The 22,706-nt window shown below is 46.8% G+C and overlaps 1 protein-coding gene and 1 long non-coding RNA gene across 3 annotated transcripts in view; one reads left to right on the top strand and one right to left on the bottom strand.

The window, feature by feature from the left end:
* The window catches only part of LOC130544651 (uncharacterized), a 29,626-nt gene extending 18,008 nt beyond the window's left edge, over positions 1 to 11,618 (bottom strand). For both annotated transcript variants that reach the window (XR_008961081.1, XR_008961080.1), the window contains exon 1: positions 11,175 to 11,618. This is a non-coding gene — a long non-coding RNA (uncharacterized LOC130544651). The remainder of the gene's footprint in view (positions 1 to 11,174) is intronic.
* E2F8 (E2F transcription factor 8) lies at positions 1,713 to 18,021 on the top strand. The gene is made up of 13 exons (XM_057317356.1): positions 1,713 to 1,928; positions 3,110 to 3,237; positions 5,247 to 5,525; positions 5,963 to 6,119; positions 7,792 to 8,106; positions 8,334 to 8,495; positions 10,062 to 10,199; positions 11,909 to 12,112; positions 12,420 to 12,507; positions 12,766 to 13,294; positions 16,683 to 16,815; positions 16,932 to 17,320; positions 17,636 to 18,021. Exons 2-13 carry the CDS (start codon positions 3,223 to 3,225, stop codon positions 17,816 to 17,818), a joined length of 2,592 nt encoding a protein of 863 aa, XP_057173339.1. The 5' UTR covers positions 1,713 to 1,928; positions 3,110 to 3,222; the 3' UTR covers positions 17,819 to 18,021.
* Positions 18,022 to 22,706: the final 4,685 nt, after the last annotated feature.

The raw sequence follows: 22,706 nt of genomic DNA, 5'->3' as shown, positions 1-22,706 counted from the left end.
GTGGCTGCTCCTTGCACTGTTTGCCTTGCAGGTCCTTGGCACTCAGACCTCTGGGGCATCAAATGGCCATGTAGATCAGATGTGAATCCGCTAGCTGCCGCCTCTGAACACAGGGGAGCGGGAGCACTACTATAAGCGCTTGGTATGGGGGGCAGGGGGACAACAATCCGGGAAATTGATAGTGGCTGCAGCAGAAACACCATCTGCCCCCCTTCTGCAGCATGTTTAAGCACACCTTGTTCCAGAAAAGGTGTGCCCGGGCTCAAGAACAACCCCCCGCTTAGTGCCGTCCGTGGTGAGACCTCTGCCCAATGACCTTCGCTTTAGTTTAAATCTGAGACGTTCTGCACAGCCTCCCAAAATGTGGACTTTCAGGCAGAAGTGCCCTCTGAGCAACACTTCCCTTTGGTCAATGTGGCCAGTGCCCCCCCCCCCCGCCCCCGGCTGGCGGCGAGGGAGGACAGGGGCACCACAGCCCCTGCGCACCCCAGGGTCGCAATCCGCGGGCAGAAAAGACCACCGTTCGCACCCCGGACGCCCCGGCCCTATGGGCGGTGGGGGCAGCACCGCGACCCCAGCCTCTATATCACAACATCCCCGCCCTTATACTGCGTTCGGGAATATGAGAATGGCCCGCTCTGCAAGGCAGCCCTGGTGATTCACGGACACATGAGTGGGCATGGGAGATCGTGGACCTGGGCCTTGCTGGAGCTTAGAGACGCGAGACGACAAAAGAGGGGGAAGAGCTCAAACCAAACCGTCGGGAGATGGGCGCCCTGATCTAGGCGCGGTTGGGCAATACAAGCCGTACCGCAACTCCAGTACAGGTCCCCAGAAAAGGGGAAACGCTTGAAGGCAGAGAACCGCGGGGCAAGCCAACACGGGAGCACACAATCCCAGCACAGGCAAGGCAGCTCTGCCGCCCCGGGCCTCGGTTTCCCTGTCTGCTAAACGAGGGCTTTGGACTAGAGCGTCTTCCGATCCTGCTATTAATCTAGAACTCAAGAATATCCCATGCTGAAGCTGTCCGAGGCTCGGAAACCGGAAAACGAGGGGAAAGCGAGGGAAGAAGACAAGGGAGGGGAAAGGGAGGAGCGGGTGGGAGACCACGAGAGGGAAGACGGCGGACGCCCGGAACAGGCTTGGCGGGTTTTCAACCTTACTACTCCTCCTCCTACACCTGAGTTCTCCCATCTCGGCCGAGACCCCACGCCCATAGAGTTTTGGCACCAGTTGGTCAAGCTTCTCCCTCTACACACCAGTTTCTAGAAGCCATGGGGCAGGTGGTGGGCAGCACAATAATACATGCCAGAGATGGAAGGGGGAATGGTCCCGGCTGGGGTCCGGAGGGCAGGTGAGTGGATCCGGAGCTGGACAGGGAGTGGGGCTGCTAGACCGGGAATCGCAGAGCGCCCGCCGTCTCAGCCCTCATGCTCCGGGAAAGCCAAACTTCATTCCCCAACTTTAGCAAGGGGAGGGGGTATTAGGGAAAAAAAAAAAAAAGGAAAAAAAAAAGTTGCTGAACTTTTCCCCCAACTCTTCGTGGAGGCGGGACCGGAGGGCGGTGCCTACACCCTGATTCGCCGCCGGCTCCTGTCTGGAGGCTCCGATTGGCGCGCGGGGTCCGGGGCCGGGAAGAGCGGGCGTGGGGGAGGGGAGCGGCCCTCCCAGCCCGCGGGATCTGCTCGCGCCGGGAGCGGGTTAATTTCAAATCGGGGGCTTGACTGCTCCTGGACGGTCACGCTCCCTCTGCCCGCCCGCCGGCCCGCCAGTGCCGGTCCCGGCGTTTCCCTCCGCGGCACCCACCTCGGCGCGGCGTGAGGACCGACTGACGGCCCGACACGCGGGCTCCCGGACCTGAGCGGGGAAGGGGCGCCGAGGAGTCCCCGCTCAGCCCCGCCGGCTCCAACCGTGAGGTGAACTGACAGGTCAGCGGGACGCAGAGGGATGCGGCGCCCAGTCGGCCCGGCACCGGGAGAGGGATCGTGAGGGTAGCGGCAGAGACGGCCGTTTCCCGCCTCTCGCTCCGCCGGGGGCCGTGGAGGGAGGAGCTGAGCTCCCGCGCAGAGGGGAGGGGGCGAGCGAGGGGGAGGGGCGGGGATACGGTGGTTCCGGGCTCGGGTTTGCCCGCGCTCAAGCCCCGCGCAGCTAAGGGGCGGTGCCGGCCACGGTCCGGCTTTCCGCGCCAAATTTTTAAATCGAAGGCGGAAGGTCCGGACCCGCCCCTGGCGCCGCTAACCAATCGCAGGCCCGCGTCCAGCTCTCTGATTGGTTAGGAATCGTTGCCCTGGGAACCGCGAAGATGCTGTCCGGGAACTGCAGGGCTGGTGGCGCGCGGACTGGGCCCGGGGGGAGGGGTAGCTGGCCGAGCCGAGGGGGAAGTGCGCGAGGCGCGGAGCGGGTGGCGGCAGGGGGACTGTACCTGGTTGCTTTACTCAACAAATGCAGCCTCCTTGGTGAGATCCAACATCGTGGCGTGAACCGGCCACCAGAATTGAGAGTACACAGCGCTTTGCATCTTTAAGGATGTCTTAAAAAAAGGAAAAGTCTTAATCATAAGGCGCTCTTTAAATACCCAGAGTACTTTTGGAGCTTAAGAACTGAATTTGTAAGTTTCCTATCAAGCTATTTCCCAAGACTTTACTGCTGACCCTGTGCACGTGTGTGTCAGGGGAAAAATTCAGGCATCTAGATGCAGACTTTTGTCGAGATGCTTGGGGTCGCGTCTGCTCAGCTGGAACCAGGGCTGGGGCGCTGAGTCCCGCGCCCTGACCTGTGAACAGGTGGGTGCTTGTGCTTACTACGGTCCATTTGGTGGGGTCCGGAGAATGGCGCGCCTTCTCTAAAGGTGGGAGAGGACTGTCACTGGAAGTTCCGTGGTTTGCTTTAAACCTCATGACAGCAGATCGGTTTACTGAAGGAATTTATTGGCGTTTGATGGAGTTCTCTGCCCAGTAGGACGATCTCTGGTCGGGAATAAAATGTAAATGTAATTTGTGATTTTTCATTAGTCTTTGTTTAAGTGGCCTGTGGTGTCCATGAGGGAATATTCAACGGATCTCCTGGTTTTATTTTTCTTTAACTTTTTCTATTTCCTTTTCTTTTTAAGGAAAATAAACTTTTTAATAGAATTGATTGGACTACTTAAACCATCAGGGTGTTGGGAGAAACTCCAGATTTTTCATTTTTAAAGAAACTCTAAATGTATGAAAAATTTACAGAATGGAGAATGAAAAGGTACCTTTTTAACTTTAGTATTCCTCCTCGCAGTTTTAAATGCAATATCATCCTGATTTAACCCCATAAGTTTTCCATATCCAATATCTTATTAAGGCCACATCCCTTTTTAGTTAGCTTCTGTAAAAACCCAGAAGGAAGGGAAATTTAATTTTTAAAGAGTTGAAGAGTTTGGCCAGAGGTAAAGCAATACAAAGTTTTTAATGGTTTGATTTCAAACGGAAGTCTCAATGAGATCAGCAGACAGAAAAGGTACTTTTAAGAGTAATAAAATTTGTTAGCAGAATTATGATATTTCTCAGAATTCTCAAACAATTAGAATTCAGAGAGGGCATTTGATATGATTTGAGATTGGATTTCTTTTTAAGATAATTTTCTACCAGCTTCTTAAATTTGGGGGCCACAACACTCTATTTGTGAGCTAGACATTTTGTAAAATAACAAAAGAATTGTCAGTAGGGGTGTCTTGACTGGTGTCCAACTACGGATAGGTTAAAAAATGAAAAAAGGAAAGTTCCTCAAAGGTTTAGATATTAATCAAATAAGAGAATTGCTATCTTTTCTGATAGTCTGAGGCAAAGGACAGCAGCCTTTAGAGAAATGCCAGTCGTGGGTCAGCACCTCTCAGGTGCACACTCTTAGGCGGGTCTCCCATTACATCCACCACACTGATTGCCATGTAAGAACACCATAGTGGGACTGAGGATATTCAGGTTCAAGGCCTGTGCAACCTCTCTCAGCCAGGGTCTCCTCTTCTGCAGAATAGGACTACAGGATTTGGTGAAAATTACAAATGGAAAAGCAGTTGATAAATCCCAAGGAGTCACAGACATGTTAAACAGTCCCATTAATCTTTGTTCCTAAAATCATTGAGGAATTAGTGAGTCTCTGTGTTCTTTCACTTATTGCCATTGCAAGCATTTTCTCTAAAATAGCCATAGGTAGTAAGAATGTGTGAAGTCCTCAGTGGCCACAAGTAGAAGAAGAAACATAGTCTCCATTCGTCTTATCTGTGCTGCTATTAATTTACCCTCGTGCCTCTGCCAGGAACTAGCTTTGTGACTTTGGCTACCTGATTTTCTCTCTCTGGGCTGCATTTTTCCTTCTGTAAAGTGAGAGGGGAAGGGACACCTGGGTGGCTCAGGTGGTTAGGCATCTGCCTTCAGCTTGGGTCATGATCCCAGGGTCCTGGGATAGAGCCCTGTGTTGGGCTCCCTGCTCAGCGGGGAGCCTGCTTCTCCCTCTCCCTCTGCTCCTCCCCCCTACTTGTGCTCGGTCTCTCCCTTTCTCAATCTCTCAAATAAGTAAATAAAATCTTAGAAAAAAAATAATAAAGTGAGAGGGGTAAATATTGAAAGAGCAGACTTTTCTTAGCTCTTAGACACTCTGGATTTTGCTCCCTACTAGATTTTGCTTATAAGTTTGTCCGTAGGCTAGCCGTCACCCTTGTCTCCATGGCTTTCTGACTCTTCCACATCAGTGGTGTTCTATTGAGCATTCAGTGCATGCAGCCATTGGCCAGGTGGATACACAGAAGAATGGGATGTGGTTTCTGCCATACAGGCCTTAACTTATTGCAGTGTCATGTGTAAAAGTCACTCCTAGGAGTTTGGGATCACCTAAAATTATCAGTCATATTAGGGGAAGCTGAGTGAAAGGTACATGAGAACTCTCTATACTACCTGCAACACTTCTCTAAATCAAAAATTATGTCCAAAAGATTTTAAAATTAGACCTTCAAGGTTTTTTTTTTTAATTCTTGGAACATAAGAAGAAAAATTTAATTCTGTGCTTTACTACAAGATTGTAAATGGAAATTTAGCTAGTAAAAAGACAGTAAGTGTCAAGCGATCATTGAGAGACAGTTAAACTAATTTAATCGACTCTCCAACGTCATTAGGTATGTTTTCCTTAGCAATATTCTATTTATTGTACAATTGCTGGAATCAAAAGCTATCTGATAAGTCCTGTTTTATAGTTGATTTAATTATTTACTTGTTTTAAACCAGGAAAATCTCTTTTTTGAGCCACATAAAAGAGGACTCATGAAAACACCTCTGAAGGAATCTACTGCAGCAAACATACTGTTGACGGAGATCCAGCCTGACTTTGGCCCTTTGACCACACCCACCAAGCCCAAGGAAATCTCCCAGGGAGAACCGTGGACGCCAACAGCCAACCTGAAAATGCTCATCAGTGCCGTCAGCCCAGAGATCCGAAACAGAGATCAGAAAAGAGGGTTGTTTGACAGCAGAAATGGATTACCTGAGGCCAAAGATTGTTTACATGTAGGTTTGCAGAAGACTGGGTGGAAACTGGTGGGTGGGCGCACGCGCCCGTGTGTGTGTGTGTGTGTGTGTGTGTGCGTGTGCGTGCGTGTGTGTGTGTGTGTGTGTGTGTGTAGGGGGAGGGAGGGGGAGCTATGGGGGCTGTTACAAAAGTGCCAGCAATATAAAGCATTGCCACCTACAGACTCTTATTAGTCTGCTTCAGAGCATGGGAAAGGTTTGGACTCCCTCAAATACAGCACTAGGAATTCTGAGCCTTTGACTTATTTTCGGTTCAAGCTTCCTTTTTAGATCTGCCAGGCAGTTTCTCCCCCCACCTTTTCCCCTCATTTTGCAGCTGTTGAAGCTAATCGTGTTAGCCCTCGAGTGCAGAGGACCCTAATAAACCTGTCAAACTTTATTTCCGGTTCAGACATCATTTACCTCTTCTTCCGTAGGAACACTTATCTGGAGACGAATACGAGAAATCCCAACCAAGTCGAAAAGAGAAAAGTTTAGGATTGCTGTGTCATAAGTTCTTAGCACGCTATCCTAACTATCCCAACCCCGCTGTGAATAATGACATCTGTCTTGACGAAGTCGCCGAGGAACTGAGTAAGTACGCAGAGCGCTCACGGAGATGGTTAATAGTTAAAATGACTCCGTGGACTTGTTCCTTCAGACCCACACTCATCTAGCCAGTGTGTGTAATGACACAGTAATGCCACGTGGGAATGATAAATCTCTGAAGCCCTATTAATTTAAGAATGAAGGCCGAGAGTTTCCAGTTTCAGGGAGTCCTCAAGCAGAAGGAAAGAATCACAATGGAGATTTGCTTCTCATTGCCTTTCGACAGCTCGGGAGCTGTAAAGGAAGGCAACATTGTTTTAGGACTTGTTGCAAAAACAGCTACAACTTGGAACTTCTGTCTCGGTTCTCTCCTGGAGGAGCTGGGCTGAGGAACGGTGTGTCCACAGGTTGGGGATGCGCTTCTGTGAGTGGAAGCCGGGCTTTAGCGCTCCCTGCCACTCAGACCAACGTTTGTGTTTGGCGAAAGTTACTGTGTTCCTCCTGCCCCTTCACTCCTTTCTTCAGACGCTTGAACCTAGTGACGGCTAAAAAGGCGTCTGTGGCAAATTTGGGATACCTTTGTCATCATGAAATATGATAATGGGAAACTGCAGAATGATGCAGAATATTTTAACGTAGAGCTACCACTGCTCCAAGAAAGTGTTACTCCTCAAATGCATGTTGATAACTATCAACTTGATTTCACATTTTAAGAATGTGCCATTCAGATTCAGCGAGACACATATCCTTAATTACAGCTGTGGAGGCTGTACCTTTAATTCAGCAAGTAGCTCTTGACCGCCTACTGTGTGCCAGGCACTGTTGTAAAAGCTTGGGATGACATCCGTGAATGACAAGAACAAAATCTTCCCTCTTGTGGAACCTACTTTCTCGTGGGGCCTAAGAGGTCAGTATGCAAAGGACAGACAGTAAAGAGAGATAATGATAGGTATTATACAACGCACATAGCGAGCAAGTGATAATAATGTATGTTAGAAGGTAAGCCATGCTGTGGCAAAAACAAAAGGGAACCAGGAGTGCTGGGAGCGTGCTTTGCAACATTAAGTTCGGTGGTCAGGTCAGATGAGCTCCTTGAGAAAGTGACATTTAAGTAAGAACCTGAAAGAACAGAGGTGGGGAGCAGTGAGGGCATCGGGAACAGGGATTCCAGGCAGAAGGAGTAGCCCGCTGCAAAGGCCTTCAGACAAGGGCATATCTGGCAGGTTCCAGGGACAGCAAGAAATCTCAGTGCCTTATAACCATCATATGACAGCTCTGTGTGTGTGCGTGCACACGTGTGCTTTGAAGAGTAATATAAAAAACAGGTTGTAACGTGTGGAATTTAGAGTAGTAAAGACTTACTTTTGCCACTTACTGGCTCTGTACCTTGGGGTGAGCTGCCTAGCCAGGCTGAGCTGCTGTTTCCTCATCCATTAAGTGTGAATAATAACACCTGCCTCACCAGTTTACGGTAGACACTTCCTCCAGCTGCGTGGCACATAGTAGGCCCTCAGTGAACGTTACCTCTCTCATTTGTATTCTTGGTACCCTATGAGAGCAGAAACCTATCTTCCTCATCTTCACACTCTCTGCTGCGTGTAAATCTAGTTCTGTCATCCAGACCCACTGATCAATAGACTATGGAAGAAAAAGTTACTCCGCTGCGTACACCTTACAAAATCTGATCCTAGTACGTACAATTGCTCATTCTTTGCAGATGTTGAGCGGCGACGCATTTACGATATTGTGAATGTCCTAGAGAGTTTACACATGGTGAGCCGCCTTGCCAAAAACAGGTACACTTGGCACGGGAGACATAATCTCAACAAAACCCTCGGGACTCTGAAAAGCGTCGGGGAGGAGAACAAGTATGCTGAACAAATCACGATGATCAAAAAGAAGGAATACGAGCAAGAGTTTGACTTCGGTAAGACTTACAGTATAGAGGATCATATCATCAAATCGAACACGGGCCAGAACGGACACCCAGACATGTGTTTCGTCGAACTCCCTGGAGTGGAATTTCGGGCAGGTGAGCGATGGTTGGAAGAGCCGGGCTGCACGGCACTTCGCAGAGGCCTAGAGGCAAAGGTTCCTTCCAGAACGCTGTTCTAACGAGGCTACTGCTACCTTTTGACATGTTAAAATGCTGCAGTTGTCAACTGTCTGATCAGGTTGTGGTATTTTTAGCCCTGTTACTTTAGAAGTCACTTGTCCCTTCATGAATTTTAATTCTCTAATCCTCATCCTTCTCCAAAGCTTCTGTAAACAGCCGCAAAGATAAGTCTTTAAGAGTGATGAGCCAGAAATTTGTGATGCTGTTTTTGGTGTCAACGCCTCAGATAGTCAGCCTAGAAATCGCGGCCAAGATTTTAATTGGGGAAGACCACGTGGAAGATCTGGATAGAAGCAAGTTTAAAAGTAAGTGTCTTGACTGCTGTGGACTTTTGGGGCTCTTCGTAAACCATAAAATCTTACTTATAAACTGATTGCCAGACACCTTTGTTATACCGACGTCTTCTCTAATTATGCTTTTGTACCTTCACTTTTCCCCAGAAGTCATGATTATACTGTTTTTTGCTAACTTGTAGGATTCAAAGAAATGTATATAACTCCTCTTATTTATAACTACCGGCACTTGGGCTTGTCAACAGTTCCCCACTTTGCACATGTGGACTCTGATGCCGGAAGTCTAAATGAGCAGTAAATTGTAAAGTGGGTCCGGAACCCAGGTCTCTGCTCTCAGATGTAAGGGTATAAATAACTCTTCTAAAATCGTTCCCAGAAGTGACCTACCTGCAGCACCGTTGGTTTGCCATTTTGAAAGAATGGTTTCAGCCAGACCCGCTCAAAGTAGGACAGGGGCCTGGACTGGGCTCCGGACACGGAGCTCTGCCCACACCTTAGGGACAGGCTTTGCCGGAGCCTCTAGGAGGAGAAGCATGTGGAGAGAAGCGCTCAGCAGATGGGAGCTGCCTGCTGCGTGCTCACTGCTCCCGGGGCCACATCCACGCAGGGCACAAGGCTAGCCTGAACAGGGGACCCGCTGTGGGGAGGGCCCAGGAGCAGCCTCCTTCCCCATCCCTGTAGAGCTGCTGTAGTCCCACGAAAGTATATTCAGACATCCCCAGCTCGATAGTGTCTCTATAAAGACAAAATTAAGTCGAAGGTAAAGGCAACGATACCCTCGGCAATTGGCTTGGGAGGTGTGCAATTTCAGAAAACACGTCCCAGTCCGACTGATGGGCTGCCTGCTTTTTCTGACTCACCAGGCAGCTTTCAGCTCTCCATTCCACCAGTTAGTCACAGCATCAGACACCATTCCAGGAGCTGCAAATGTGTCGTTTGCTGAGTCCCCAGGGAATTCAGAACCTTCTGGCCGGGCTATGAAGAAGGGGCCCACTTTATCATTTTGTACTTTCAAGCTGGAAGTAACAAAACCTCTTAAGATATGTGAGATTTGTAGAATTCACCAATCTCTGCTTTGCATATAACATAAGGACAGTGTAAAAATTTACAAATTTTGATGGGGTATAGAATCTTCCATGCTCACGATGGTCAATAAATCTCATTGTTATAAACTGTCACAGGCAGGAAGGCAATGCGTTTATCATCAGGGCTTTCTTTGTTCATAAAACTCTTCTGAATCCTCATTAGAAAATGCCCAGCAATGGGAACTTTTCATTAAAAAATCTGTAACGTAGTTCCCGATAGGGTGATCTCATGAACACTCCTTTTTCCTTCTTCAACTGTTGTCATTTCAAAATTCAGTACCCGCAGCAACTGAAGTCTCTTCAATATTTAAAACCATTTTTTTTTGTTTGAATTAAAGCAGTATCACCAGAATAACTTAAAAGAGTCACATTTTCCTCTGTCTGACGTTGATGGCTAGGATAGCTCTTTGAATATACATGAAGTCCTTACGAGGCGAAGTCCTTTGATCTTTCATTATTCCATTAAGTGGTATATATACCTTTTATTTTCCAGCAAAAATTAGGAGGTTGTATGATATAGCTAATGTTCTGAGTAGCCTGAATCTTATCAAGAAAGTTCATGTTACAGAAGAAAGAGGCCGAAAACCAGCTTTTAAATGGACAGGCCCAGAAATCAGTCCGAGTCCCAGTGGTATGTACTTGCTTCCCTTCATTCCTTGCTTCACTGTTCTGAATTAATGTGCATTGGGAGATATTCTCTCTTCCCCTCCCCGCCCACACTCGCACACGGAAAGAACATACATATAAGTTGTTGGAAAGACAAAGATAAGTGCCAATATGGAAAGTTTGGCTATGGGTTCCATCAGCAACCCAAGGTCCAGAACGCCTCCTACCCTGTACCCAAGAGGCAGAATCTGTGTGAAAGGCCCTAACAGAGCCTACACGCACTGAGAACATGAAATGAACTCACTCCAGTGTCAGTATTCTAGTCTCCATTCTCCACTCCGGGGTTCTGACATTTTACATTCCACCAAAGATCCCACCCCGAAATGTTTAAAGTGGCGAGAACACGGGCCACAGAGGCAGAGGGAAACATAGCCACTTATTAGCTGTGTGGCCTCGAGTAAGTTGTATCTCCAAGGCTGTTTCCTCACCTGCAAAATGGGAAGAACAGTGGTGCCTTTGCAAGGTTATTGCGATTTTGAATATACCTTCACTCTTGAACAGCGCGGCGTTTAGGAGCGCAGTCGGAAATCAGCATATGACTTTTGACTCCTCCAAAACTTAACTACTAACAGCCTATCATTGACCGGAAGACTTGACAATAACATCAAGTCCATTACCAAATACGTTGTATGTTATATGTGTCAGGTGTTATATTCTTACAATGAAGTAAAGTAGAAAAAAGAAAATGTTACTAAGGAAATCCATAAGGAAAAGAAAACGCATTTACAATGCTGCACGGTAAAAAATCTGTGTCCATGTGGACTTGTCAAGAGCCCCCTGTAATCGCAGAGAGAGGTCCCTTAGTGCAGGGATTGTGAGTACAGGCTCTGGGGCCAGACTGACGGGTGCATATCCCAGGCCCACGTTCTAGTAGCTGAGACACCAGGGTCAGCGGGTTAATGTCTCTGAGATGCGGATGCATTTCCTCAGAAGTACTTACCTGGTGGAGTTGTTGAGAGTGTCTTACTCTGTTCAGGCTGCTATAACCGAATACCATAGACTGGGTGGCTTATCCACGACAGAAGTTCTCACGGTTCTGGAGGCTGGGAAGTCCGAGATCATGGCACCAACAAATTCAGTGTCCTGCCAGAGCCTGCTTTGTAGAGGGCCGTCTTTTTGTCATAACCTCACATGGTAGAAGGGACTAGAGAGCACTGTGGGGCCTCTTTCATAAGAGCACTAATCCTATTCAAGAGGGCTCCACCCTCATGACCTAAGCACGTCCCAAAGGCCCCACCTCCTAACACCGCTGCATTAGGGGTTGGGATTTCAACCTGTGGACCTGAGGGGCCCAAATACTCAATCCATCGCCATGAGGGTTGCCATATTTCATCGGGTTAGGACTCCATGGATTAGAAGATGCAGAGTTTTGTGTCTGTATCTGTAAGACAGAGAAACCACTAATGATTATACTCTAGCACATCATGGTTGGTTTGAAGATGCAGTGGGTTTCAAAGATGTTAACGTGTGAAATCTTACCACCAAATTCAGTTAAAATAAGATTAACCAGGTTTTGTACCTAAAGCCCTTCAGATAGTGTCTGCCCCAGAGTCAGTGCTCTGTAACTGTTGATGCTTTCATTCCTAAAATCGATCTCGGACTACACTTGGGCTTCGTCTCCCACAAAGAAGCCGAGCCGGCCAGGTTTTGACCCCCCGCCCTTTTCTCTTTCAGGCCGTGGCCCAGTCCTTCCTCTCCCCCACTCAGATCTGGAAGCAAAGCGTCCTTCGAAAGACAACTGTGCCAAAAACCTCTTCTCCACGCGTGGGAAACCAAACTTCACTCGGCACCCATCTCTTATCAAACTGGTAAAGAGCATAGAAAGTGACCGGAGGAAGATAAATTCTGCCCCCAGCAGCCCCATCAAGACCAGCAAAGGTATGTTTTCAATCGCATGGGGCTCTGCTCAGAATTCCTTTTTATCTGATTCTTTAGCTTACTTGATCCCCCACAGTACTTGTTAGAGAACTGTCTCAGTACCCTTATACCCAGGCCACTTGAAGCCTAACTCATGTATGAATGAAACGATAAAAAGTAATTGGTGGGCTTTATCGTTTCACTGCTGTGTGATTCCGGGAGGAGGTGCATGCGTTCTGTTCCTTTGACTTCAGTCATGTTTTATCTGTGTGAGCATTTATTCTTTTGCTTTGACCAACACCCACCCACTCCCTTTCTCTTTTACCAGCTGAGAGTTCTCAGAATTCGGCACCCTTCCCAAGTAAAATGGCTCAGCTCGCAGCTATTTGCAAAATGCAGTTAGAAGAGCAATCAAGGTAGGTTAGTAATACTTTCTAGTGGCAGAATGAATTATTTTTACATTGCATCATTAGGATTACTTATTTTATGCAAGAATACGCACTAGCCTTGGAAACCGGCGAGATAATCTCGTCTATAACTCTTAGGCAGTCATTATAGACGCTATCTGCTAGTTTCATAAATGCATGGCTTCAATCTGGGCCAGGCTAAAGTGGCAGAACATTTTAGAGAAAATGTGTTTCTAATATGTCATGTTTTGAAATCTTATCTCTTAGTGAACCCAGAAAGAAAGGGAAGGTACAGCTGGCGAGATCTGGGCAGTGCAACCCCGTGGCCCCTCTGGACACCCCAGCAAATGCTGAGCTGGACCTGACGGCACCATCCCTCATCCAGCCCCTGGGGGTGGTCCCCCTCATCCCTAGCCCGCTGTCACCCGCAGTGCCAGTGATCCTACCTCAGGCCGCTTCAGGCCCGTCCTATGCCATCTACCTGCAGCCTGCCCAAGCCCAGACCGTGACGCCACCCCAAGGCCTGAGCCCCACAGTCTGCCCCACCCCCTCTTGTAAAGCTACAAGATCAAAAGACGCTGCAGATGCCACCACCGAGAAGGCAGCCAGTGATGCCAAGTCCAGTGCCTCCACAAGGCCCGGGACCTTGCTGCCAGTGCCCGAGAGACCAGGTGCCAAGAACCGAGACAAGGAGCCTGCTGGAGAAAGAGGCTCAAAGAGGACAAGCCTGCTCGAGGACAGTGGTTCCAAAAAGAAATTTAAAGAGGACCTAAAAGGACTTGAAAATGTCTCCGCAGTAAGTACAGCCTTGAACTGTGTAAAGCTCTGGGAACTCCGCGCTGATCAGAGGAGAATGCGGTAGCTCGTGAAATTTACCAGAGCAAAGGGCAGTTTCTCAGAAGACAAGGCACTGTCCCTTAGCATCCCAGAATCCAAACAAAGCCCCAGACAGCTAATCCCCTGACTGGGATGACGGCAGGGACATTTTTAACCTTTGGAGGAAGGGATTATTTGCTCTCTTTTTAAAGCACCACGGGCGGTTGTCCTTAAGTCCATTTCTCTGTCACATACTGGAATGCAAACACCTGTCATGAAAGTCTGAAATAATTTACAAGCAGACGTAACCCCAAATGAATGGATGGATGCATAGGGTTCCTGTAACTCTTGCTTTCTGAGTCACTGCCTAATGTTTGTTTGATGTCATGTACCTGGCATCTGTTGCCTGGCAGAGAAATTGTTTCCTCTGTTTTTACTTTCCACCTAAAATTTAAACCAAAATGTCTGTTTTATGTAATAGAAAAGTCAAACTTATCTTGGCAGATTGCAGGTATATTTGCTGCATTGGCTTCTAGGGATTTTGATGTTCCAGGTCGTTTTTTCCCTAGGTGGAGTTAAGTTCAGGAAGGAATTAACGTTTATTAGATGCCTACCAGAAGTATTAGGCACTTTAATATACATTATCTAATTCTTCTCCCTCAGGACAATTATATATGGAGGACATTATCACCAAATAAACACCACTAAATGTGGAGGCAGAAGTTAATCTTTCATTTTGTCCCTGCTATTAACTCAAGCTATTTTACTTCTCTGCATCTTATTTTTCCACATCTATCGAGAATTTATTCCCCCAGTTTTTCCTGATGATCCTCTCCTGGGTGTAAAGCACTGTGTTCTGGATCAAATCGCACCCAGCACCTGCGTTTGGTGACTGTTGCTTTTGAAATCTTGCCCCAGGGCCCTGTTAGAGTTTTTGTGAGGTTAAGTGTATTTATTACCTGATAATATACATAAAGGGCCTTGTGATCCTTTTAAGGCACCGTATAAGGTGAAGGGTATTATCTGTAACTGTTGTTATTAAAGAGGCTTTAGAGTTTGTCAAATCTTCCCCGAGGATGGCCTCATGGTAACCATTCAAAACATCCATTATCTTAGCATAGTATCATTTTGCATTTAATATACATGCTAAGGGGGAAGTCACCAGGCTTTGGCTTGATTCAATTTTCTGGGAGGTCCATAATCTCTTCGGGCCCAATGGATATGATTTAATAATGGTCTCCTGTTGCTCACTTAGTCATTCAGGATTAGGATTTTCGGTGGATAGATTTTCCACATCCCTCTGCTTCTTTTCTCGTCTCTGTGACTCCATTCTGACCATTTCTTTTTAGCATGGACTGAGCTGAACAAAGAAAATGAAAGATTCATGTGTCGATTCATTCAACAAACATTACTGAGAATCTACCCTTCCACGGGTGGAGAGAAGACAGTATACAAATAAACACAAATACGTCAGGTAGTGAAGAATAAGAAGTAGTGAAAATAAAACAGGCTGATGAAACAGGAAGGAAGGGGTAAGAGAGCTAATGTAGGACTAGAGGAGAAACATGCAAGCTGAAATATACCGAATTCATTCAACCTGCTAGTTAATAATTCTGATTTTTTTAAAAAAGCAATTGGTATTATAGGTTAAAAGATTTTGTGAAGAATGTAGTTTGTAAAAATGGAAAAATAATTATTATTAGAGTACTATAGGTTTTGCTGAAGATTTGAAAGAATTAAACCAGCAACCAGAGTAGCTTGTACCATGAGAGCGTGTGATTAATGGTTAGCAAAGAACAGCTCTTTATAAAATGCCTAAATCCACCCATTAAAAGTTTCTGTTCTTGCAGCTTTCAAGACACCCAACCAGTAAAGCTATGGAAACGGTACCAAACCTTTAAGAAACAAAATTAATAAATAAATAACTGTGTCGTGGAACACTGAGCATTGCAGATTCTGAATTCGCTGGTTCCCAAGGAAAAGATGGGACCCATTAACAGCTAGATCAAAGCGTAGACTGTTGTTTGGACAATGGTGAGAAGAAAGATCTGGAGGAAGATAAAAGGAGGGCCCCCAGGTTACAAGAGCTGCTTTTAGCTTTTGCCAGGCCTGCTCGTGGTAAGGCGGAAACAGACTTTTCAGGCAGTTCAGCCACCCAGGCAGGCTGTCTGCTTGGCGAAATGCAGAGCCCAAGCAGGCTTGGTGGGGGAGACGCAACGCAACACTGGCCGTTTCTGCTGCGACTATGACTTTATGGCCTAAAGCTTTTGCTACATGACATTTGGGTCTGCGATATGAACTAACCAGCTCTCTTTTTTATCTGTAGTTTTTGAACTCTGGTGCCCCTGCCCTTTAGTTTGTATGTTATTAAGAGCATTTGCTCGGTATCACTGGAAACTAAAGTACTAGGGAAAAAAATGCATAGTTGTAGAATTACTTAGTTCTCTATGAGGGGTCAGCAAACTGTTTCTGGAGAGGGCCGGATAGTAAATATTTTTGGCTTTGCGGGCCATATGGTCTCTGTGCTGCCTATTCAACTCTGCCATTGTAAAAATATAAGCAAGCAGCTCTAGACAGAACATAAATGGGCATGGCTGGGTTCCAATACCATTTCATTCACAAAACTAGCCTGGAGGCCGCATTTTGGCCCGTGATTTTGGCAACCCCCTTCTCTAAATCACCATTTCTTAAAATGCTTCCCTTGAATACCAATACTACCAAAAATTTAGCTGCCAAATCGCCCGGGAAATGCTACATGCCAGGAAGGATGCCCCTTGGAGATTTACAATGCATGACATCATCAAAGCCCCTCAGAAATTCTCTAATAAAGACACCATTTTCCTTTGTTCAAGTCAGCATTTCTGAGACCTGTTTGACCATGATTCAAGTAGGGCCACGGAGCCAGGGTTCCTCAGAAGACCCTGGGAAATGACCACCCTACGTGATTCAAGAACAATTCTATAATAATAGAGCTGTGCCATTATGGTGCCCAACTGCATTAAATGTGGTTCTGACGGCACCACATCATACCAGAAAGTCTGCTGGCGGGACTTAGGATGTCAGGGTGAGGGGGTGTGCTAGGCAAATTCTACCCCTAAGCAGGCTCCCTGCTAGCTTTAGGACACTGCCTAAGACCACAGACAGCATTTAAGAAACCAATGGCTTATGCAAATCAGAACAAGTGTTGGGCTAGGAGGGAAGGATATTGTCTTCCGCTAGCCATATGGCTGGCCCACCTGTAGCCCATACCGTTGGGTGCTTCGGTCTAATAAGACAAACCATCACTGAGGGATAGGAGCCCTGGCACAGGCGCATGGCCATTGTCCTTCCATATTCGTGTGTAAAATAAATCCTTCCTTGTTTTTTAGACCCTGTTCCCATCAGGATACCTAATCCCTCTCACCCAGTGCTCATCCCTGGGGGCAGAGTCCATTCTATCTAGTAAAGAAAACTCAAGTACGCTTTCGCCAAACCACAGGATCTACAGCTCCCCAATCACAGGTGAGTGTACGTAAAACACTATTCAAATGTGATCAGGCTCCAGTTCACATAAGCCTTGTAAGCTCCTCAGACAAATGCCTGTGCTTTTAAGATGTCTTCCCCCCTTTTCTTTCCAGGTGTTATTCCGGTGACATCATCCGAACTCACTGCTGTTAATTTTCCCTCTTTCCATGTAACACCTTTGAAGCTAATGGTCTCACCAACTTCCGTGGCAGCCGTCCCTGTCGGGAACAGCCCGGCTCTCACTTCGAGCCACCCCGTTCCCGTCCAGAACCCGAGCTCAGCCATTGTAAACTTCACCCTGCAGCACTTGGGACTCCTCTCTCCCAGTGTGCAGGTATCCACCAGCCCGGGAGCTGTTCCCGTGTCTCCAAGAATAGAGGCTGTTAGTGTCGTACCAGACAATGCAGGCACTCAGCAAGGAAAGGCCACCAGGTACGACTCTCCAGTCCCAGGCCACAACCAACCGAATGGACAATCAGTTGCTGTGACGGGGACACAACAGGTGAGAACATTTCCATTTAATGGACGTTTTTTTCTTTGGGTTATTAAGGCCCAGATATCAGTATCATGGAAGACTGGCTTTTGCTGCTCTTCCCTGGAGAGGGAAAGGACGGGAGGAGGAGGAGACTGAAAGCCTAGCTGCCTTCCAAACCCACGAGGAGTACCCAAAGAGCCTATAGTCCTCCCGGATAGGTGCAGAATATGCCAGGCTCCTGCCGTGTGCCTTGCCCCTTCCAGTTCCGCCCTCCGAGGCTAGTAGGCCACACCTATCTGTGCAGACTTGACGTCTTTTTCCTATTCCTCTCTTTCCAATCAGCCTGTTCCAGTGACACCCAAAGGGTCACAGTCAGTGGCCGAAAGTTTCTTCCGGACCCCAGGCGGACCAGTGAAGCCAACAGGCCCGTCCTGCGGGGATTTCGATGGTGCTAATAAAACCTCCGTAGGAACCCTCTTTGTCCCACAGCGAAAACTGGAAGTCTCAACAGAGGATGTCCATTAATTGATAGATTGGGCTCTGTTTAATTTTCTAAAGAGTTGTTTAACAGAGAAGATGTGATCAGACTGATTTGGAGAACACATTCTCCGAAAATACTGTAAATATGTTGGGGGTTTACTTAATTTCAAAGCAGACACTTGTTTTCCTACTTGTACTCACACACACACACACACACACACACACACACACACACACACATATTTGTACTAAGCTAATTTCAGCCATCAGTCCCAGCAGGTAAAAGCAAAATGTTGAACTAAGGTGTATTAACTTCCGGAGGAAAGGATTCATCGTCTCAGCTGTGCCGATACTATTATGCAATGTAACCATATTCAAGTTTACTTCCCTTTGAGTGACTATGTGACATGCGCAATGCAGCATTCTCGTCACCTTTGCACATGAAAACGCTGTGATGTATAATGTTGTATTTTTAAATGGGAGGGCTATAGCTATATTTTTTGTAATTCCTTTAATCTGTTCTTGTTGCCATGTGTCCTTTTGTAAAGTTTGCAACAATCCTCAATCAAGTCTATGGAAAAATTATTTATAAAGTGTATTTTTAATCATAAGTTGTTCAAATTAAAACTTTTCTAAAACGTATTTCACATTTTCATTTGGCCAGTTCGGGCACTGTTGGGAGAAAACGAGAACCTCACTAGCCGGGGAGGCAGATCCTTGGTAACGACAGTACCTCCTGGGTTCCTTTAGATGTGCCACGTTTATAAAATGTTCCTACATTCCTTCCCCCTTTTGATCCTCCCTGTGGCTCTACTTCTCAGTGGTGAAAATGGCTTTGGAGAGGTTGTTGCTCTGCCAGACACCGGGCCGAGTCTCCTGGCCTTTCTCCCATGCCTGGCGAGATTAGACATGAAAGACAAGAGCAGGGGCGCTCCCTGTGCGCCTTATCCTCCCGACCAGCATCCGACCCCATCTCCTGCCATCTACAGAAGAGGGGCGGCAGTTCCAGGCCTCCCACCACCCTTTCCAAAGAGCCGGGCTTCGGGGATGGGAAAGCAGCAGCAGGGATTCTAATCTACTCAAGGAAATACCACACTAAACCCCCATGAGCTCCAAGAGAAGGAACGAGCTACAAGGGGTTAAGCGTGCATCTCCTTGACCCCCTTTTATGGGATGAACTGCACTTTCACAGTTGACACGGGCCTTCGCTGGTCAGGGTCTTAAAGGATCATCATGTTATCTATTTCCTGTATATTCCCTCTATGCTAGCCACTGTGCTATACATTTCAAAGGCATTATCTCCATACGCTAAAATCACGAGGTTACCGAGGCTGACGGGTTAAAGCAGCGAGTCCAGAATCACACTGCTAGAATATGGAAGGGCTCAAGTGTCCCGGTCTTCTTTATCTGTCACCCATCTGCTAACACACGCCTGCCTAGCTGCTTCAGTGGGAACCATGCACACTGGGGGTAATCTAAGATCATCCCTCCCAAATATACATGTTTTGTTTGCACAACCAAGTATAGCTAGGAGCAGATTTTCACATTGACCTAGAGACTCCCCTTCCTTCACCCTAGAGAACCAATATGAGCTATTTCTTCCAAAGTACCTCTGCCTTTGCTTTTATCCATGTGAATGGTTCCCGATATAAGAGATAGTGCCTGCCTTTAAGGTGCTTATAATATAGCAGAGGAAGACCGTATGTATGCACGCATCAATGAAGAAAGCAGTTCCACGCACTAAGGAGATGGTAACTTGCCAGATGGTAAATACTGGCAAAAGATACAGTTCAGTGGAGGCCACTAGATTCAACTACACCCAGACAACCGAGAGAAACCAACCCAGTCATGGTAGCTCTGAGGCAATGAAGTGCCTTACGTCCCCTCCCCGCCCCTAAAGCTGAGCCAGAAAGACTGGAGGCCAAGATGTTATTCTGCTCCCCCCCACATCGGTTCACATGAAGATGTACCTTCCCAGCACTGAGGTTTGGGGAAATCAGATGCACAGAACGAGCTATGTTCGACTTCAAGACAGCTCTGGGGATCGTCCCACTCAGTCGGACAGATTCATAAGGTTGCCCTCAAATCCCCACTTTCTGGTGTTCATGCCCTTGTGCGATCCCCTCCCCTTGAGTGTGGGTGGGACCTATGTCTTCCTTCTAACCAATAGGCTACAGTAAAGGGGATGGTGTATGTGTGATCATATGTCCATGGTTATGTGCCTACGTCGCATAAGATTGTAGTGTGACCCAGTTAGGGGAACCCAACACAGCAAGGGATTATGGGCAGTGTTCTTGGAGCTGAGGGGAGCCTGCAGCTAAAACTAAGAAGAAAATGAAATCCTCAGTCCTACCTAGAGCCACACGGAACTGAATCCTGCCAACAACCTGAGGGAGCTTGCACGTGGATTTTTCCCCAGTCAGGCCTCAGATGAGATTGCAACTCCAAATGACATCTTGATCGCAGCCCTAGGAGACCCCAAGCAGAGAACCCAGCTAAGCGGCTCCTGGGCTCCTGACCCACAGAAACTGTGAGATGGTAAATCTGTGTTGTTTCAAGATGCTGTTTGCGGTAACATGTCATACAGCAATAGATAACGAATACAACCACTATTACACAGTGATGTCATCAGAAATGGGACAACTAATAACCCACTGGTTCTCCTAATTGTCTTCTTCCAGTTTGCCTTATTATTGTTCATTGGTTTTATAGACATTCATAGAAGCAAACAGCGCGGGGACATGGCAACCTGAAAGGCTTTCACGGGACAAGCACTGTCCATTCATTTTAAAGCAGGAAAGGACTTTCAAGATGCCGAGTAACAGCACAGTAGTGGACAGTCATCTGCCCCGCTTGCAATTTCTTTTCCTCAGCTGCCTCCTGGTTTCCTCTTAAGGAATTACTGGGGGGCCCTACCCATATCTAGCAAGAGTGGGCATGTCACCCAGCCTCAGCCCACCTCCTGGGATTTAATGTGCCATTTCACCCTAGCAGGGACCTCTCTCCCCATGCTGTTCTGGCTGCAAGGCTATTGCTGGGGCTCCTGTGTCCCAGGTTCTGGAAAGGCCATGGCACCCGCTCCTGTTTGAGCCTGATTTCAGTCATCCACTGATTCCAGTCATCCACTGGGCCTTTGGTGTCCTTCCAATAAGTTTCCTTGGCTTAAAGTCACCAATCATTTCCACGCCTGGTAACTAAAGGGCTCTTACCAATCACAGAGGGAACCCCAGAGCCAAGGCTTCCCAATTCCCAGAGCAGATACTTCTCTGGGCCTGGCGGAATCCCGCCAAGAAGTGAATGGATAAGGTGCTTATCTCACCAGCAATGCAAGCAACTCACCTATGTTCAAGTGACTGCGAAGTGCCATTTAAAATACCTAAAAGGGAACCCGTTAGGAGAAGAAATGCAAGGAACCCAGGAAACTGATAGAATTTGATACAAGAACATTCTTTTAAACTTGGCTTTGAAACAACTTCACTCAGCCCTGTCCTTTTCAAGTGATTAGTGTTCCTGCAGATAAAGGATAAAGAGATTTTCAGAACTTAAGCAGATAAGCTATCTGAGCAATCCTAGTAATTACAGAGAGGAGTGCGGGTTGACTGCAGATTCCCTACAGTGTGCAGCACCCACCGGTAGTTGAGAAATCTTGAGGGGCTAAAATAAGAGATAAATTGGAAGGAAAAGTGTCATCAATTTAGGTTAAAAACACTATCCATTTTTTAAAAGATTTTATTTATTTATTTGACAGAGAGAGAGTACAAGTAGGGGAAGCCGTAGGCAGAGGGAGAGGGAGAAGCAGGCTGCCTGCTCAGCAGGAAGTCCCATGCAGGGCTTGATCCCAGGACCCTGGGATCGTGACTTGAGCCCAAGGCAGCCACTTTATGACTGAGCCACCCAGATGCCCCCAAAAAGCTATCCATTTTTTTTAAAGATTTTATTTATTTATTCGACAGAGAGAGAGACAGCCAGCGAGAGAGGGAACACAAGCAGCGGGAGTGGGAGAGGAAGAAGCAGGCTCCTAGCGGAGGAGCCTGATGTGGGGCTCGATCCCATAACGCCGGGATCACGCCCTGAGCCAAAGGCCGACGCTTAACCGCTGTGCCACCCAGGTGCCCCAAAAGATATCCATTTTTAAATAAACTTATAAAGAAGTGATTTTACATCTCAGTGGCCTATTTGAGTACATTCAGGTCAATTATTTGCTCAATCAGATCAGTAACTAAATGAGGACCTGTCATAATGGCCAACAATTTGTAGGAAAATACAGGTAGGGAGTATATTATCAGTGTCCTCCAACGGTCAAGTAATTAACTGCATTTTTGAAAGGCTACTGGAGAATCTTCCATATTCCATGAGTTAGGCTCAGAGTCTGATTTGCCCTGTATAAACCGAATACTATTTAAAAAGTATTTTTCCCAGGTTTTACTATTCACCTTGCACTGTGTTATACAAAACAATGCCTATTGTTCTACTTTCGATAAGAAATTATCCTCTGTGTGTGAATCTTCTAGAAGTTTACACTGAATGAAAACTTCTAGTTACTATTGACTAAAATCTTTCTAAAATGACATAATAGCTCCCTAGATTCCTAAATAGAGTACTCAGATTTTTCATGTTTCAGAAACTTATGAGCACTATTGTTTTGTTAAATTCAAAGTCAACCAACAACGTAGACCATCTATGATACAGTAATATCCTTGGGGGCTATTTGACATGTAAGTCCATACACTCCGAAAATTAATGGCTCCAGAGTATTATGCCTTTCGAGCTCTATTTTTATGGTTCTCTGTCTCCAACTTTGATATCAGCTTTCGTTTGCCTCTTCCCTCTACCCTCATGATAAAGCTCTTTTATAACCCAGAAAAACTGGAGGATTCCAGGGGAACTGAGGTCACCACACTCACTTTAAGAAACCATTCCAAGTTGATAGATT

The sequence above is a fragment of the Ursus arctos genome, unplaced genomic scaffold (assembly GCF_023065955.2).
Source record: "Ursus arctos isolate Adak ecotype North America unplaced genomic scaffold, UrsArc2.0 scaffold_23, whole genome shotgun sequence".
Taxonomy (NCBI): Eukaryota; Metazoa; Chordata; class Mammalia; order Carnivora; family Ursidae; genus Ursus; species Ursus arctos.
The sequence above is the reverse complement of the archived record's forward strand: the minus strand, read 5'-3'. Positions and strand labels throughout refer to the sequence as shown.